General features: G+C 38.1%; 1 protein-coding gene across 1 annotated transcript in view; it reads right to left on the reverse strand.

The window, feature by feature from the left end:
- The window catches only part of ksr2 (kinase suppressor of ras 2), a 109,913-nt gene that overhangs the window by 71,268 nt on the left and 19,898 nt on the right, over positions 1–18,747 (reverse strand). Inside the window, exons 4-5 of the mRNA XM_080894727.1 lie at positions 8,662–8,697; positions 6,394–6,895 (exon numbers count right to left, since the gene is read on the reverse strand). Of these exons, the coding sequence (XP_080750853.1) occupies positions 6,394–6,895; positions 8,662–8,697 (538 nt within the window). The remainder of the gene's footprint in view (positions 1–6,393; positions 6,896–8,661; positions 8,698–18,747) is intronic.

Consider the following 18,747-nt stretch of genomic DNA (forward strand, 5'->3'; position numbering starts at 1 on the left):
CTGTGTCCTTTTCTCTACCCTGTGCCTGGAAAAGAGTTTGATCGCTCAGTTACCTCCCTGCCGTAGACTGTGACAAAATTAGTTTGAAACATGGGCTTTTGCTTCACTGCAGATCTGATACAAAATCTTTGGGCACCTGACTGAAGGTCAGACAGACCGAAACGTAATTTAATTAATACTCTAGCAGTAAGCGAGACAGTGTGTGGGAGTTCCATTTGATTGCTTTTATGAAGTGCAACTTATCGGAAAGACTTATTTAAATGCAACTACAATGTCATCTTAGTGTCACTGCATGATGCCAAAAGACTGGTTTGAACTGAATTTAGTGATGTATTTTAAACATTTTCAATGCAGCATTTAATTGGGGGGGTTTTTGTGCTTGTTTGTTTGTTTGTTTTAAATAAATAATATAAAGGCTTTTTTTTCTCAAAAAAGCTTTAGTAGTTGGAGGAAGTTCTTTGTATTCACAGAACAATTATTAAATGTCTGTGAGCAGTGCCTCCCTAGTCTTTTATTTGCATAATGAAATTATTACCTTAATTAAGACGTGTTTCTATTTAGCTTGATATCATTTACACATTAACACATCTGCCTGTTTTTGATACACACTTTTTCATTTTGTGGCTTCCTTTTGCAAAACAAAAGTCTCTTCTTGGAGACAACAGCTGCAGCCATATTTAAACATTGTTGTTTGTCCATGAACGGCACACATTTTTTGATCTAATGGCCTATTAGCTGCGGAATGCAAAAGTGTTGAATCTGTTAAAATGCAAAACACTTATTTTCCATCCTTAATTCTTCTTGGAAGGTAATGTTTATATCACTGTTGAGCCATACCTCTTAGCAAAACGATTCTCTGTAATGTTAATGAGTTGGTTTTCTAATAATTCTGCTTTGAATCGACACCTCATTAGCATCCTTAGAGCTTTCTGTTTTTTAAGCTGCCAAAAATGACCTTATTACCAGTTGAAAATGCCTACAAGTAAAGGCAGTGAGCAGCTAGCAAGCTATCTGCATCAAGAGACACAGGACAAAATCACTTCTACACAAGACTGAATATATTTGGACTAGCACTTGACAGGTGGTGAGAAAGAAGACTCCAATTTCCCCAAAAGGAGAAAGTTTCCCTCTCTCATGCATTATGACTTGCAAAATTGGCAGCGGTTTCATTCCAGGGTGAGAGTTTCTTGAATTCATAGATACACATCGGTAAGGAGGCAATTTGCTCATTATTTCTATGGAGGGATAGAAACCATCCTGTGGTTCACTGCAAGCTGAAAGGAAAACACATTATCACACAGACAAACACATTAAACCAAGAAGGACAAAGCTATCAAGCAGAAGACGAGCGTCCACACCAGCAGACCACAGTATTTGCTGAGCTTTTCGATGAAAAAAAGCATTCGGAATCAATTTTCAAGCCATGATTGCAAAAATGTCAGTATCTCAAACCTATCGTGTGAAAAAATAAAAAACGTGGAAATGGAGGCTAATATACATTAGAAAGGATATGAAGATGCTTCGAAAGCCAACTTTAGAGAACGTGTACAATGCAAAAACATTTCTAAATGATTTTAGATGATATATATGCCAAAAAAGAATAACACTAAACATATCTTGAAATTGAAAGCACTCAGATATTAATATAACTTTGCTTTCACACTGTGATGACGACAACACACCATGAACATGAGTGGAAAAATGCTGAAAGCCGAATATGATTACTTTCCATTCATATCCATGTTTTATCTCCTTTTTAAAATCTTTATCTCTGAGTTAATGGTTATAGTTGATTGCATCCAAGATAAAAAATTAAAAAAAAGATAGCAAGAGGAACTCTTCACATTTTCACACATTGAAACCCCCCTTATCTATCATATCGTATCTGTCAAAACCAAACTCGAGTTTTCTTTCAACAAAGTATGGGGGGGGCAGTCTTGCACATTCAGCTGCACTGTCTTTGTGCAGTGATAATCAGAAATTAGATAATGAGAAATTAGCCCATATCTCATTAAGATGAAGGGAGAATAATGTCTCTTGGGGTCAGAGGGTAATCCCTGCCTATTGCGTCCTGGCCACATTGCCAGGCAATTAAGCACAAGAAAATGAGAACCCAAGGAGCACTATGCACTTATTAAAATCCTAGTAACAGGGGGCAATGTGGGAAGTATGGAAAGAGCATAGCAAAAAGCTTTTTATTTAGCTTAAAAAAAAACCAAAAAAACTTGTGTGATATTTTACGTATTTTTATCAAGGTTTTTCCCTCTGGTGGAATATTTGTAAGATTCTCATCTTCCCAAATCTTTAAGTGAAAAACCACATGACGAATCGTGATGCAGCATTTAAGAAATAATCAAACTGTATGATTCAGTCTTCAGTCTCCTTTGCATCAAGGAAGAGAAAAACAAACTGACACCTACTACTTCCTTGCACAGACATAAAAGAAACAAGAGACGCCAGAGACGAAAAACCAACCTGATGCTTGCCAGCACCATTCTGCATCCAATTATGATGTATTAGGAGAGGTACTAAGCTATCAGAGAAGCCAGCAAATCTGCCCTGTCTCAATGAGTTGCAACATTTCCAGGCATACATTTTCCATTGATTAGAGTGGCTCAATTCACAGTCTGCAGTTTATCACTGCTTTGGGACCGGTAATCAATTCTCTAATGCCGTTTGAGCCTATTCACTGGAGCTATGATCCAGTCGTCACCAAGCAGATACACACATACACACAGCCATGCCCACTGATATTGTGGATGTAGCCCTGTGTACATCCAGGCCCACACCACATATAACCCAGATGGCCATCATAAAAGCAGAGGACAGCTCTAAAATATTAACTTACCAAGTGTAGCAGTGATGGGGCACTGTCATCTAATGGTATTATCAAAATGAGTGCAGCTCTCCTGAGGCAGACTCTGGTTCCTGATTACCAAGCAGTGGTGGACCCTGTTTGTGACCAAATCTGATCAGCATAGCACCAGACATAGGGAAGGCCAGTCAGGAACTCAGCCCGAAGGCCCCTTATCTCTACCGACAGGCCGGTGGTCCTTTATAGGCAATGATGTCCTCCCAGGAATTAATCTGATTGGGGTCTGGTGGAAGATTAAGTTCCAGTAAAACTGCTAAAGGAAAGGTATGGTCCTAACCTCCCTTCTAAGCCATTCCTTTCTTGGATCAGAATGAATTACATTTTGAGACTTTGTACAGAGCAGAGGGAGGACAGGACTGCATCTCTGAATGTTTGCTTCAGGCAGGGCTTCAACTGAAATTAACTGACCACCGCTACCTTAGACTATTATCACTGAGATCATTTTTACACTGAAACAATTTGGTGAAATAGAAGCCATGAAGCTTCAAACCTAAATTAAAACAAAGCCTTACCTAATTCTGCATTTGATCCATCATCATCTGCCTTGCAAACAAAATATAATATTAACATTCCTCTCCTGGTACTGATTAAATCCCTAAAACCCTATCACAGGTTTTCACATTTGTGAAAATAAATACTTTTAAATGGCTTAGATGTAACACTGCCCCTCTGCCTTTATCAGTTTAAGTAGATGTGTGAATATGCAACATTATCAATTCTTTTATCTCCTATGGTATCATACAGCTTCAAATTTTGACTGTCTATAAAACAGCATAATATAGTTTTGAAACCCATATCATTTGTATCTGTGAATTATATCTGACAATCAAGAAATCATTGAAATAGGACCAAGTGAAGTAGACTAAAAGATACTCAAAAGCCAGACATTATGGCGGGGTCAAAGGAAATTCAGGAAGAAATGAGAGATACAATAATTTACAGCAATTCTGCAAAGATGAGTGGGCCAAAATTCCTCCACAGCGCTGTAAAAGACTCATTGTCAGTTCTTGCAAACAAAGGGCCATGTAGGTTTGGATTTATTTCCCCCCTTACTAAATAAACGTCTTCATTTAGAAACTGCATTTTGTGTTTACTCGTGTTATCTTTGTATAATATTTACATTTGTTTGATTATCTGAAACATTTAAGTCTGACAAACATACAAAAAAAAATACTGAAAACACTTCAGGTGCCATATAATGACACATGTAGGATCTTGGTCAGACTTTCAAGATAGACAGCTGCAATCCATATGTTTTTGACTAGTAAGCTTAGTATATAGGTTTGGATGCGCCAACTGTGACTTCACCACAGCCTCATAAGCATTTAAACTGGCGCACAGGGCACACTGGACTCTTCCCCTGAATGATAGGTGTTGCTACTCGGAAACAAAAAATAGCAGCAGAAGAAGTCAACACAAAGCAAAGCAAGTCATAGACTCATATTGCTTCATGAAGGTAACAAAAATCAAGAAGTGCATGACAAACCAAAACAACACCAAAATGCAGTGTGCACCAGCTGCAAGTGTATACTAGGTGTAAAGTCCCTTCTTTTCATGCTGTGCTGAAAACTGTTGTGTAAAAGTTTCAATTACCGTATTTTCCGCACTATAAGGCGCACTTAAAATCCTTTAATTTTCTCAACAACAAAAGATCGACAGTGCACCTTATAATCCGGTGAGCCTTATGTATGAATTCTATGCTTACAGACCTCGAACCGATTTTATGTGGTACACATTCTGTCAAAAAATGTTTTAGTATGACTTTGGGAAGTTACGAAGCTGCACCGCTTGATGGATTGTCGGAGCATTACGGCTCCATAGTCAAGAGCCTCGCAGAGTAATCTGGGTCCAAAACTCAGTCTGCTTCAGGTCCCAAAGTTAAACGAGCAGTGGCATCACTGAGAGTTAAATACTGTCTAAATTATTTCATCTTTAATAAAATGATCAGTGTTGCTGCTTTACCAGGTGTAACAATGAAGTTTAACATCCAGGCATCCATGAAAACAGAATTTATTAAATTTAACGGAGTTAGAAGTTAGCAGAAAGTTAACTCGCTAGTTTCCATACAGCAAAATCTCCAGTGTTAAATTAATTTAACACTGTTGAGTGTTAAATTAACACTTTTGACAGTGTTATATGTTTAAAAGTAACCTAGTCAGTTTTGAAGATTAGCAAAGACTAACACTGAGCAGTGCTGATTTTCTAACACTGGAATATTTCTAACATTTTGAGTTATTTTCCAGTGTAAGAAAATCAGCACTGCTCAGTGTTAGTCTTTGCTAATCTTCAAAACTGACTAGGTTACTTTTAAACATATAACACTGTCAAAAGTGTTAATTTAACACTCAACAGTGTTGTATTTAACACTCAGAGGTGTGGACCCATATAGACACTCTCCAGTGTTAATTTAACACTGGAGATTTTGCTGTGCACCTAAACATGATCTGACTGAGAGATTTCTGAAAAAATTAAAACGTACAGCTCTGCTATCACTTCCAACATACATGAAGACAGAAAACTAAACAGCAGTGATGTTTGTAGGGTTACTGAAATTGGACTAGCTGGTATATAATGATGTGCTACATGATCGCTCGCACACAGCTATGTTAGCATAACATAAACAGTGAAGCTGGAGGAATAATGCTAACTTTTTTCCACTCAATAAAAGTTAACGTGAGGGTTCCCGATGGTCAGGAACAAATGCAATCGCATGGCAGGATGCTGTAAACGGACCAAACTTCAGTCAAGAGAACAAGTGAGATAATCCATCCACAATACGAGGTTAGTCATTAATATACTGCAACAACATGGGAATAGAGCAGCTGCGAGAGAATTCAACATTAATGAATCAATGGTACGGAAGTGGAGGGAGCAAGAAGAATGAGTTGAGTAAAATTTGACTTATCTGACTGTTTTGTTTCGCTTAATGTGCCTTATAATGCGGTGCGCCTTATGTATGAAAACAGTGCGTCTTCTAATCCAGTGCGCCTTATGGTCCGAAAAATACAGTGATTCATTCCATAAATGTGGTAATAATAACTCATAAAGGAATTGCCTATTTGTGTTTTAATCACAGATGGTTACATTTTGTTATTGTCTTTATGTTGTTTCTGCTACTTTCTTATTTTTATTAGGGTAAACTATAGTGTCTAAAGTAAAGTCACAGGCAAAAATTATATATTTAATAATACTTTCATTCAGTGGATTAACTTGACATAAATCAGCCCTTAATTGTTTATTGTTTAGTCACAGAATTCTTTAAATGATATTTAATCCTTGGTTCTAATGCCCAAAACTTCCATATAGAGGCTCATTTGCAAACATTCCAAAAAAACACTTTGGAATACATTAATAACATTTAATTTGTTTTTTCCCATGGTTTGGGAATGATAAACGTAAATACCAACTTCTGAAGCCTAGAAGTAAAATAACCTCTGTATTCACTCAAAAACACACACAGTGCTCCAAAATGGCTGCCACTATTTGCCATTAAAAATCCAGAGAAGCACAAAACTTACTTTGGTGTCTGTGTGTCATCCAAGCGGTTCCCCAGCTGGAACTCATGGGATTTGCTGCGGTGCAGAGCGGTGAAGCCTGGCAAAAGATGGATAAGTTTGCGGCTTGGCGGAGGTGGTGTTCCTGGGGCCTTCACCTTATTCCTTCGCCGCATGGGAGGAGTGCCAGGTGGGGTCATGGTGTTGACCACCAAATGAGTCCGAGGAGGGGTGTGACCAAAATGCCTCTGGCGGGGTGATGGGGGCAGGGAGCGATGACCAGAGTCCAAGGGAGGGAAGAGCCCTGAAGAGGGGCTGTCGACAGTGAGTCGATCGGCATACAAAGGGGGGGCCAGGGCCTGTGGGCTGTGGCACATGTGCTGGTTGTACTTGGACTGGACTTTGGGGCTTTGAGAGAGCTGGAACCGAATCCACTGACTGGCCTCTGGCTGGCACACCGGAGTGTTTTCTTTGCCAGATTCTGATGTGGGCCACTGAATGGACCAGTCCTGTTTGGTCTGGCTCCCTGTTGAAAGTCCACAAAGACAGAGACAAACATCTGGTTGTAACATGTTGCTAAAATACATTTTTCACAATTTTACAAAAATAACAAAATAACATATTTTAGCTGCACGTAGTGGTTTCAACTCATGCAAATAGTTTTGGTTTCGTTTGTCCAGGTGTGGAGATATCCGTCTACAATTCAATATCCACCTACAGTACTGTACGAAAGTCTTGAGCCGTCCCTCAATTCTTTATTTTTTGCTGGGAAAAAGTGGAATAGGTGCAGTGATTCATTGACTCATCCAACAACGAACATCAAAAGATATAAGGCAAAAACAGAGTTTGTACAAATAAAACAAGCTTCATGTTCATTCTTCAACCCAGCCTGAACTCTCTTAAGCAGTTAGTCTTCAGGAATAGTTCTCCAGGCTTCTTGAAGGACATTCAAAGCTCTTCTGTGGATGGTGACTGCTTTTTGCTCCACTCTCACACTTCTTCAGTAATGTTGAGCTCTGGGCTCTGGAGAGGCCAATCCATGTCTGATAATGTTCCATTGTGTGTATTTCTATCCAGGTATGCTTTTACTGCTTCGGCAGTATGTTTGGGATCACTGTTATGATGAAAAATAAAGCTGATATATAACAGCTCTAAGGCCATGTTCAGAAGGTACTGCATGTTGGCTCAAAATCTGAATGTACTTTCCGCATTCATAATTCCAAAAAACATTAAATACACCACTGGCTGAAACGCAGCCCCAAACCATGACAGAGTCTCCAACATGTTTATAGACGGCTGTAGACACTCACTCTTGTACCTCTTTCTTGACTCGCTCTGTACCTCTAACAATTTGAGTTAACGTGTTCAAATTCTGTTGCCACTGAACTGATGACTCTGTCAGGTCTTGTGCTTTCCTGGATTTTTTCCTATTTCCTTACATGACTGTATGTACTTTTGTGTACTTAAGTACAAGAACTTCGCTGAAAATGAGTGAAAAAAACAGCCAATTTAAAGATCTTCAAAAAAAAAAAAAACCCTGAATAACTATAGCTTAAGACCATTCTTAAAAATCACTAAAAACTCCATGGAAAAAACAAAGGTTTGAGGGGTGACTCATGACTTTTGCATAGTACTGTGTGCAATATATTTTACATGGAATAATAAATGGAATTCTGTTCATGTTTCTCACAGCTTTGTAAAAGACTACCCATGAAAAACTAAAATGCAACATTGCTCTGCAAAACAAAAAATACTTACATTTTTTTTAAATGAACCCAAAACTAAAACTGTCAGTATATCAAGACACAACTTAGATTAAAGGAAGAAGTTATTTTTTTGTAATTTGAGCATTTTGCAATAAAATGGTGCAGTTAAACTAAGCACGTTCTTCGTGTGTGTGTAATACTAAAATATCCATAAGCATTTTTTGTCTTAATTGAAGCATTTGATGAAGTCCTAGGGCAAAGAATATATTTACAACAAGTTAACTGCATTAATCTGAGCAATGAAAAATACATTTTTTCCATTATCTGATGTGAGCACACGAGCAGCAGTGGTGTTCAAATATGCTGGCGTGGAGCAGATTAAGCATCGCTTGATGGAGGAAGAGAATGAGAAATGGAAAAGTGCTCAAGAACAGAACAGGGCAAAGCTGCATGAGTTAAAACACAAGCTGACTTTTACTAAAACTAAACTTTCAGCTGAATGACAGAGAAAGATCAACAGAGAAAAAAATACTTGAAAGTGAGCAGCCAAAATGAGTGTTTTTGAGTTCAGATGACAATACTTTACCTCCATTATTGTGCAATTTATCCTCCTCAAGTTGTTCTTCAGAAAGAAACAAAAAAGGAATGTGTTTATTGATCTGGAAGAGAAACGACTGAAATAGTGTGCAGTATTCTATCCGTCTATCTACACAACCAAATGCACAACCAAAAGGCTATTTAGAAAAACAAAACATAAAGTACAATTGATCTTGGGTACATCGAAGCAGATGCAGCATCTCATGCATGACTGAGTGTGCACAAACTTGACCTCACAGTTTTAAAAAAAATGTTTTTGACCGTCAAGCCACCATTAATGCAAATTTTCTGTCAACAACCCCATACTCTCTTCTTTTTGTGTGCCTTTTTTTTTTTTTCTTCCATCTGACATTGTCTCTAAGGAACTATAAGCAATGCAAATGCACACACTTTCACAATGGCAACATCAAATGAACCATGAAAATATCAGCAATAAAAAGTCCCAGAAGAATTGCAAAAGTTAGAGGAGGGTGGGGGCGATGGGGGTAGTGAGCAGCTTTTCTATAATGTTATGAAGAAGATGCTGGAAGAAATGATGAGTTATGGGAAGAGACAACTGAAGACACAAGAGTCCTGATATATGGCAAGTTTCAAGGGTGTCATTTTTTTTCTTTAAATATTTTCATTTGTTCTGCATCTGAGAATTTTTAATAGTTGCTAACACATCACCACCCTACAGAGAGCTGGTTCCACAGGAGAGGGATCTGGAAGATAAAGGCTCTTCCTCCTATTCAACTCTTAAATACCAGTACCCAAGAAACGGCAAGTAAACCAGCAGCGATCCAGAGTAAAAATCTGGTTAGATAAGATTTTTAGGGGTGAGTACAATAACCTCAGTTTTATCTAAATTTAGAAGCAGAAAAATTAGAGGTCATCCAGGTCCTCATGTCTTTAAGACATCCCTGCAGTTTAATAAATTGAGGTGTGTTATCTGGCTTCATAGATAGATAAAGTTAGATGTCATCTGCATAGCAGTGAAAATGTATGCTATGGCTTTTAATGACGGTATCAAAGGAAAGCATGTATGATGTAAAAAGAATAGGTCCCAGTACAGAACCCTATGGAGCTCTATAGTTAACCTTTGTGTGTGAAGAGTGTGTTAGATAGATATGATTCAAACCACAGCATCACTGTGCCTATAATCCCCATGGCGTTAATGCCGTTTCCCTATTGTAATGAGCTGTGAACCCTGATTGAAACTCCCCCCCCCCAAAAAAACTCCCCTGCTAATGATTTGTTCGATGCTTTAATGATTACTTAGATGCTTTAATGATTACCAGTTGTTTTTTTTTATGGTTAAAACCTTATTTGTGAAAAAATTCATGAGGTCATTACTAGTTAACGTTAAAGGAATGGTTGGCTCAACTGTGCTCTGACCTTTTGTCAGCCTGGCTAAAGAGAAACCTGGAGTTGTTCTTTTTTCTTCAATCAATGATGAATAGTGAGATGTTCTGGCTTTACACATGGCTTTTTTATAGAGCAACAAACTATTTTTGTCACGGGAGTGGAACGGACTCAGGCGCAGACTGAGGTAGCACAGTTCAACGACACTTTATTAATCACACTGGTGCACTATATACACGTGAAGGGGGGGGAAACACCAGGGTCCCGGGGATCACTTGGCTGGGGAGACACACTTCTTCGCACTCGCTCTGCTCCTCGTCCAAACAGTCTCCACACAAGCAGCTCAGCTCACTCTCCTACTCACGGGGTCCAGGGGTCACAAAAGGGCTGATCCAGGTAAACCTGTTTACACAGACGAGGGTAAGTCGAAGGCAAACACGGGAACAGTAGAATCGCAAGGAAGCCAGGCAATACTAACGAGAGTTACTCAATATTCCAGCGACGAACAGCTCAGAGCCCCAGCCTTAAGAGCCAGAGAACTGCAATCCGCTCGAGATCAGCTGCAGGTGCGTGGGCCAAGGGCAGGAGCCCAATCAGAGCTCCGCCCAGGCAGACAGGTAGGAGAGACAGAGTGAGAGAAAAACAACAAACACTTGTGGCCACACTGGGCTGGCCGGGGAGGCACAGGGACCATGACAATTTTACCAGGCTTAATGGAGATCTTCTAAAATAGTGAGACACCATTTCCTCTCCAGATTATGAGTTATCTGCTTTAAGGTGTGTGTTTGAGAATTATATGTTTGAAGGAAATTATATCTATAAACTTAGTTACACACTTTAAGAAACATCTGCTGTGGCGAAATTTATATCCCATTGCTGAGTAATCCATTATTGTAAATGTACATGTTATTAGGAAATGATCAGACAAAAGCAGATTTTCTGGGAATACTGTTAACTTTTCAGTTTCTATGCCATATCTCAGAACAAGATCTAGAGCGGGATTAAAGTTATGGGTGGCTTCTTTTAAATTTTGAAAGATGACTATCTAGATGGATGTTAAAATCACAGACAATAATGTGTTTATCTGAGCTGACCCCTAAATCAGATAAAAACTCTGAGAAATCAGATTAAAAACTCTGAGTAAGCACCAGGTCAACAATACATAACAACAAATAAAACTGTTTTTTAAGTTTTCCAGTTACAGTGGACAAGGCTCAAAGTCAGGCTTTCAAATGAATTAAAACTCTGTCTGGGTCTTTGGTTGATTAATAAGTTAGAGTGAATGATTGTTGCCATGCCTCTGGTATGAAAACTTTTGGACCAAAAGTCCAGTTAATTACATTTTGAGCATGATTATCTTCTAGATTAGTGACCAACAGGTATTAAATCGCTGACCAATCAAATCGCTGTAAAATAGCTTCACCATTCGAGGAAAATCCCTTGGACTTCTGTGTATGGACAGCCGGAAAGTTTTTTAATAGCACCCAAAGTCTTTATGTTTCCCTAATGAACTTTGGTGATAAATATAGCTGAAACTGTTTTTTACTGTTAACTGTAAACAACTTTATAAAAATTGTATTGTTCTATAAAGATTCATCTTTGGTCCTAAAACAGGACACCTATATGTACTTGCTGATCTTACATCAAATTTACATTGAGACTAAGGAAACATTTGAATTCTGTTTTTTAGATTTATTGTTTTACTTTCTCTCAAACTGTTAAACACCACCAAAGCTGCAGGTGAAAAAAAACAAAACAATTTTCTCCTGTGTTTGAATGATAATACTGTGATATTGATACAGTAAGTCTGTTAAATAACCAGCCAGCCTTTTTTTTTTGGCTTTGAATGGGCTAGACTTTACTATAGTAGATCTTTAGCGGTCGTACTGAAGAAAACACATTCTTGCAGCACTTTTAACAGTAAACTGCTGCACACATTCATGCCACTGCTTTGTCTGCAGGAGCTGTGTTGGTGTTGCTTTCCATCTATATTATTTGTGTTATCTTTTCATATTTTTCATACAATATAGTTTTATCTTCTTCTGCAAAATCAGCTGATTTGATAAAAATATAGATCTACATTTGTATGGATTGGTCAGATGCCACCAGTGCCACTTCTTTCATGTTACCACGCACTGAGGTCCCTTTTTAGAAATATAACTACATGTCATGGAGAGGCGGATGGAAATAACAGTTATTGGTTGTATCTTGCTTGTTCACAATACAAAGTTCAAGGTTCTTTATTTGCCATTTGTGCATAAAACCCTCAGTCAAGGCAAATGGAATTCTTGTGTAGATCGCTCTCAGTCTGTATACTATAAACACAATAGCCATGTTACACATATATAGTTTTCTTTTTCACAGTTTCAGAGTTCTGACAATCCTTGCATAGACTGAATCAGTTCTAAAGATCTCTCTTTTACTTTTTATTGGTCAATATTTTTTTAGCCGTTGCATGCTTTACTACTACTGCTATTTAGACTCTCAGCATAGTGCTTTAAATCAAAAGAACTAAAATTCTGCACAGAAAAAATAACCTGGATTGTTACTGTTCTCGTTCATTCATAGTTATTTTAACCAATTAAACTGGAGATAACAGAAGGTAAAGGCTAAACAACCAGTAATATGAATATATATATATATATATAATAAATAATAATTTTATATTATATTTAAAAAAAAACAGTGTCCCTGATTAGTTCCTGCTCTCTGGCTGACAATTATAATCAGGGAACCTGGTATTGTCTTGGTTGTCATAGAAACCAATTGGTTGTCAGCACTGCCTGGCACGTGGTTATGCATCTCCTGCACAGAATATGTTTCCGAGAACAATGGCAAATCCAAAACTATGATCAGAATATTTATCATGCTGTAGCTGCCTTTCTGCCCTCAGTGAGGCTGCCTGAAGATCACGCTTACATATATCTAAAGCCAGAATTCATAGCTGCAAAATCCTTTAGAAAGACAGGCTGTAAAGGAGTGCTCATCCACAGATGTTCCTCAATCATCCCTTCTTTATTAGCAGAAATAAAACCATGACAAGCCACTCAGAAGTGTAAAAATTCTGCTTGACCCAACATGAATAATCAAAGACCACCGATAGGTTTTATAGCTTACGGGTGAGAGACATTAGATAGCAGACTGGGGCTGATTGAAGGGTGTTTAATACCTTCGGACTGTCCAATTACCAAATAGGTAGCTTTTGGATATGCCAACATCGATGATTTAAATTACAATATTCCTTTTGGCAGTTATACTCTTGTGTAAGCCTGCCTCACTTAAAAAATACTTTTGACAGTGTTTATTAAGCTGATACCCAAGTGAAATTTCTCTGCATGAGAAGCAATGAACTTGAATCACACTAATAAAACTGTTGCTTCAAGTCCTGATTCAGTCCATGAAGCACACTAGTATCTTAGCAACAGCTTTAGCAAAATAGTAACAGGAGCTGACTGGTGAATTTCTTGTTTCAGATCATCTCACCTAAGCAAAAGCCTGAGGCAAATCAAAAACAGCTCGCTGCTAAATTAGATGAAGAACACATACTGAGCGTAACCCCTTTGAGATCTGTGATTTAAGTTAATTTGTGTGTCTTGTGCTCGTTAGACAGTACATTTTTGAAGTTGCATTTCATGGAGAGTTTTGATATTAAAAATGCTCTTTATATAATATGTAATTAATAATTTAAATAACCCTAACTTCATGGGGCAAAAGGCATATCAACAAGACAATAACCTGCTGACATCAATGCTTTGCTATTCAATCGTTTTTCTGCTGAGGCTTTCTTCCAGTGCCCTTAAAACTGCATTATTTTATGGGTTTTTTATTATTTTATTACTAAACAAAACTATATTAACTGTGTGAAACTGTAAAATGATCAAAATATACTTTGAGCCACTTTTGATTCCCAATTGATGAAAATGAATTGATGATGATGATCTGAGCAATAAATCAGTGTCCAATTCTTAAGCCATCTTATAATATGAGAGACAGTCCTGGTTGATTTCTGCTTTCATTAGCTCTGAATGTCATAATGAGATCAGATATTCTCTTTCATTTGAGGCAAACAAAACCAGGGTAAGTTTTAAATGTGATTTGATTGGAAACTCTAAAGCTAATTAATAATTCTCTTCCTGGTTCTTTTGTTTTTACATGGTGCACATTCTCGCACTGTAATAATACTAAGGAGAGTATAGACTTATAAGTGCAGGTTGTTAGTAGCACTAGATGATAAGATTATACAGTGTGAGTAAAAAAATGTTTTACCATAGAATAAAAAGGGTTTTTTTATTTTAAGAATTATAGCAATTTCTAGTACACGTGGCCCCATTTTCATGAGCTCAAAATTAACTGGACAAGCTTACTGGACAAATTTAAACTCAAGAATTGTCTTTGATATATGGATGAAAATCCCTAGCAATCCATGGACACCCCTAAATGCTCTGTTTCATTTCTTGAGATGCTGCTCTCTTCCCCTCATTCTGGTACAAGTCAATCTTGGTCCTTCAAATTATTTTTTCAAAACTGTGCAGGTCTTTTTCGATGCTTTCTGATAAAATCTGATCTTTTTCTTGGGTGGTCTTCTTGTTCTTTGCACCTTGTAGCAAACTATTTGTAATTACATTCATGAAGACATCTCTTGATTGTAGATTGTGATAGTAACAAGCCAGCCTCTTCAAGCATGTGCTTTACTTGGTTAGACGTTGTGAATAATTCTGTCATTATGCACTTTAGCTGTCTTCAATGGTCTTTCAGGCCTTTCACTGTTGTAGAGTTGGCCAGTTTATTATTTTTTAAGACTGTCTTATACTGTTGATTTGGCCACTGCTTTGATACATCTGACAGGTTTATTTTGTTTTATCAGCCTCTGACTCTTTATATCTTATATTTAAAATTCCAATGAAAAGCTACAAATTAAAGTCTTTAAATCAAGCTCAGATTTTGTTAATTGAACACTGCCAATCGGCCAGTGCTCATCAGACCCAATACCTGTCATGATGCTGGATCTGTAACCCAGTGGTTCAGTATTTGGACAGTTTGAATCTGGTTGAAGTTCTGAATTCTGAGTTTAGTTATACTCTGAGTGACTTATGTTTAGTTTTCTTGTGCTTACAAGCTCTGATTAGATCGTTTAGGTCCTTTTGCATTTCCACTTTTGATGTCTCTCTGTCTCCTTCCTGCGTTCTTTGTATTTGGTCTGTCATGTCTATCACGTAGGATAAGTTCTGTCTAAATGTTTATTCATCCGTGTTCCAGTCGTGTCTCTCACTCCCTCTATTCCTTGTATTCTGTCAGGTCGTGTCTCATGTTTCCGGTTTTATTTTGATAGTCCCTTGTCTCGTGTTCAGTGTATTCAGTTTTTCTTCCTCCCTTTCTCGTTATATCTTGCCTCAGAATTGCTATTTATAGATAACAAATTCCTAAAAGGTGTATGTAAATGCATAAAAAGACAAAAGGCTCTTCCATAAGATTCCATAACCTTCTCGGGTTTAAAAAAAAACAAACAAACAAAAAACAAAACTTTCTTTATGGTCAGGCCTTTAGTTTAATGAGCCCTTTCTGTGTTTCACCCCTTTTATTAGCAGATGTTGGCCATGTTTATGCATAACTTCAGATGTAATTCTGGAGCCACATCATCATCAATCTTCCATTCTCTGCTCTCACCTGAATAACCCTGCATCTCCACATCAACTGTCGAGAAACTGCAGTGATTAATGCAAATAGCACGCCCCAACACCATTAATGGTGCGAGCTTAACACGTGGCGAGGCTTTGAGAAATGCAGATAACAGCCTCATAATTGGACTAATTACCTCTAAATGTGTTGCTTCTTTAGGCTAAATGGCAATGAAATGCCACTGGGACAGTAGCTGGTCTATCTCACCGCCACTGTAAACAGGATTTGGTGAAAAGGGCAATGGCTGAGTTCAATATATGCAGTCTCCCTTTTTAATCTTGACTCTTTTGAATTGGGGGTTTGTGGATGTTCTTGCAGTGTAATCAGTGGGACTCAAAGTTAGAGTCTGCTAATTAGTTAACAGCCAATAGGGACCACCTATGGGTGTGCAGGAAGACAGGTGTTGGGGGTGGGGGGTTGCATCTTCTGGTCGCTTTCCTTTCCCAATGCGTCTGCTTTTTTTCTTCGCAACATGAAGACGCTTCTTCTTCACCTCCCGTTGTCATCACCTATGTCTCGCCCTAATTTTCTCTCCTGATATTGCACGCGCACCCCCATCCCCATACATACCCTCTTCACTTTCCTGTCCACCTCCGATTCCTTATCTCGCATCTTCTGTGCCTCCCTATCCACTGCTTTTACTCATCTCTTTTTCTTGCTGATGGCATTTGAAGCCAATTAGGTGTTTTTATGCATGTAAAGCTGTCTGAAGACAGGGCATGAGGACATTCCTTTCAGATGTCAAAGATTACAGAGAAAAAGCACAGAGGAAACCTGTCGTGCTGAGCAAAGATCAGCAGTATAGCTGCTCAACACAAGGACACGAATTCAAAAAAAAAATTCTTCACGTGTACGAGAGTTTGTGTGTGTGTGTGGACTTGTCTGGAGGGGTGGGCTGGATAATGTGTGTATATTGCAGCACAAACGACTGACCGGCTGCCTTCAAATTGTATGACTCATCCTCATTGCAGCTCGTGGACTGCAATCCCAAGAGCCAGTAGTGAAATATTCTATTAACTTGCATTAGTTTCCTTCCTTCAACACCACATTGCAGAGGAACATACATTCACTTGGTATGTTTTGTACTTGTCTGGTTATGTGATATATAAGCTGGCAAGACTGTAAAGTATATTAATGTCCGTGCCTGCCAATTTTAACATAATTCCTGATGACTCACAAACTGGAGCAACATATTTTTTTTTCTGCTTTCATTCATGGCAGTTGAATAAATATATATATTTATATGGATTTTTGCAACAGCCTACAGATTTTTAGAAGAAATATATAACTATTAAAAAAACACGTAAGAGCATCCTCCACTTCTTGCCTCGTGTGCTAAATGTTCTCATGGGGCTCATTAACCCTTAAAAAGCTTTTGCATGTGCTCTATTTATACAGATGTTCTGACAAACAGGTACTTGCACAATACCATTAAAATACAGAAACAAATACAGATGCGCAAATGTGGCAGTGTTCTGAAGCTATGACACATCTCCTTCTCTCAGCTCGTATTCTCAGCAAGAATATGAAGAACGCTTGTGTAAAACCAGGTTTTTCTCTCAGCCCAAAGTGCCTCTCACCACTTTGTGTGGTAGTGGTGGTGGAGTTGCTGCTGCGCATTCACACATCTTTAGCTTGCCCCCCTGTTAGAGAGTCCATTAGTGGCTCTGTGTGGCCAGAGCTTGTCTTTGGAGAGCCAGGGAGAGGCAGTGGGGGAAGTGGAGGGAGGTGGAAGCAATGGACCAAATGAAAAAAAAGAAAAAGGCAAAGAAAAGAATGAGGATAAAATATGGAAGACAAAGGAAAAGATGTTGACGATATAAACAAAGATCATCTAAATCGTCATAATAGACTTCGGTCATGTGACATCTGGTGGGGAAATTTCTATCAGTGCTCAAAGATTTGCTCGGGTTTTCAGGTTTAGTGCTTCTGCTTTTGAAACTGGTATTACATTTTATATGAGAAAAATAAGACTGAACCTATCATACCATTTTTTAAAGTTATGCACCAATTTTATTTTCTCTGCTGAAATAATATTAGTCGGATAAAGTTAAATCAATGACATTCCTGGTTTCATTTTTTTAAGCTGTAAAAAAAAAAAGAAAGAAAGAAAGAAAGAAAGAAAGAAAGAAAGAAAGAAAGAAAGAAAGAAAGAAAAAGCTACATCCAGATGAACAGAATCAACTTTTTGAGGTGTTTTTTGTTATCATTTAGTGGAACTCCCAGTTTTAGGTTTGTTTGGGTAAAACAAATAAAAAAAGTTGGAGACAAGTTTCCTGTGAAAGAGTTCCAAAACACAAAAAGAAAGGCCAGAAGAGATACTGATAAATCAGTGGGAAACACTATAATTATCCCAGCGACACCAGGGTGTTTTAGTCAAACTTTGTACAAACCATTTAAGACATTAAGGGGACTACTGGTACAAAGCAACACCCTCAGTAGAGAGGAGCAGCAGCTGTACTGAATACTTCATGTGTGACCAGACAAAGAAGACAGCCGACCTTCAATTAAGGATGTTTTCTGTTATGGCTTCGTTTGATTTTTATCAAAAGCAGGTTTTTATTCAAAGATTTCTCAAAGAAAGTAAATGTGTAAAAACATTGCTGAGCTTTATTTGTGGGCCCCCCCCCCCCTTTTTTTTTTAAATAATCAAATAATTGTTTATTTTTAGGACAGAAGATATTTGCAGCCAGACAAACATCTCCTGCCTGGCAATAGTCATCTTGTAATGGATGACACTAAACAAAGGTCAGGAATGGCTTTTCACACAGTGGACTAACACTTGGATCTATGCCATCTGTTTCAAAAGTATGTGTACTTTGTAGCCTTCATATGTACTTTTACACAGCTATTGTTAGGTTACACTATTCCCCAGTTATAACATTTTATGTGGAAATCGTCATTAAATTGTGTTATCATCAATGTTCCACATGTATCCTGGCTATGAATGCAGCCCAGCTTCCTCAACTTTTGCATTTATTCAAAATCAGATTGAAGGAAGTGTCATAGACAGTTATGACAAAGGTGAGTTGGTCTCCATGGTCTCCAGTGATGT

Source organism: Rhamphochromis sp. 'chilingali' (genome assembly GCF_963969265.1).
Source record: "Rhamphochromis sp. 'chilingali' genome assembly, chromosome: 10".
Taxonomy (NCBI): Eukaryota; Metazoa; Chordata; class Actinopteri; order Cichliformes; family Cichlidae; genus Rhamphochromis; species Rhamphochromis sp. 'chilingali'.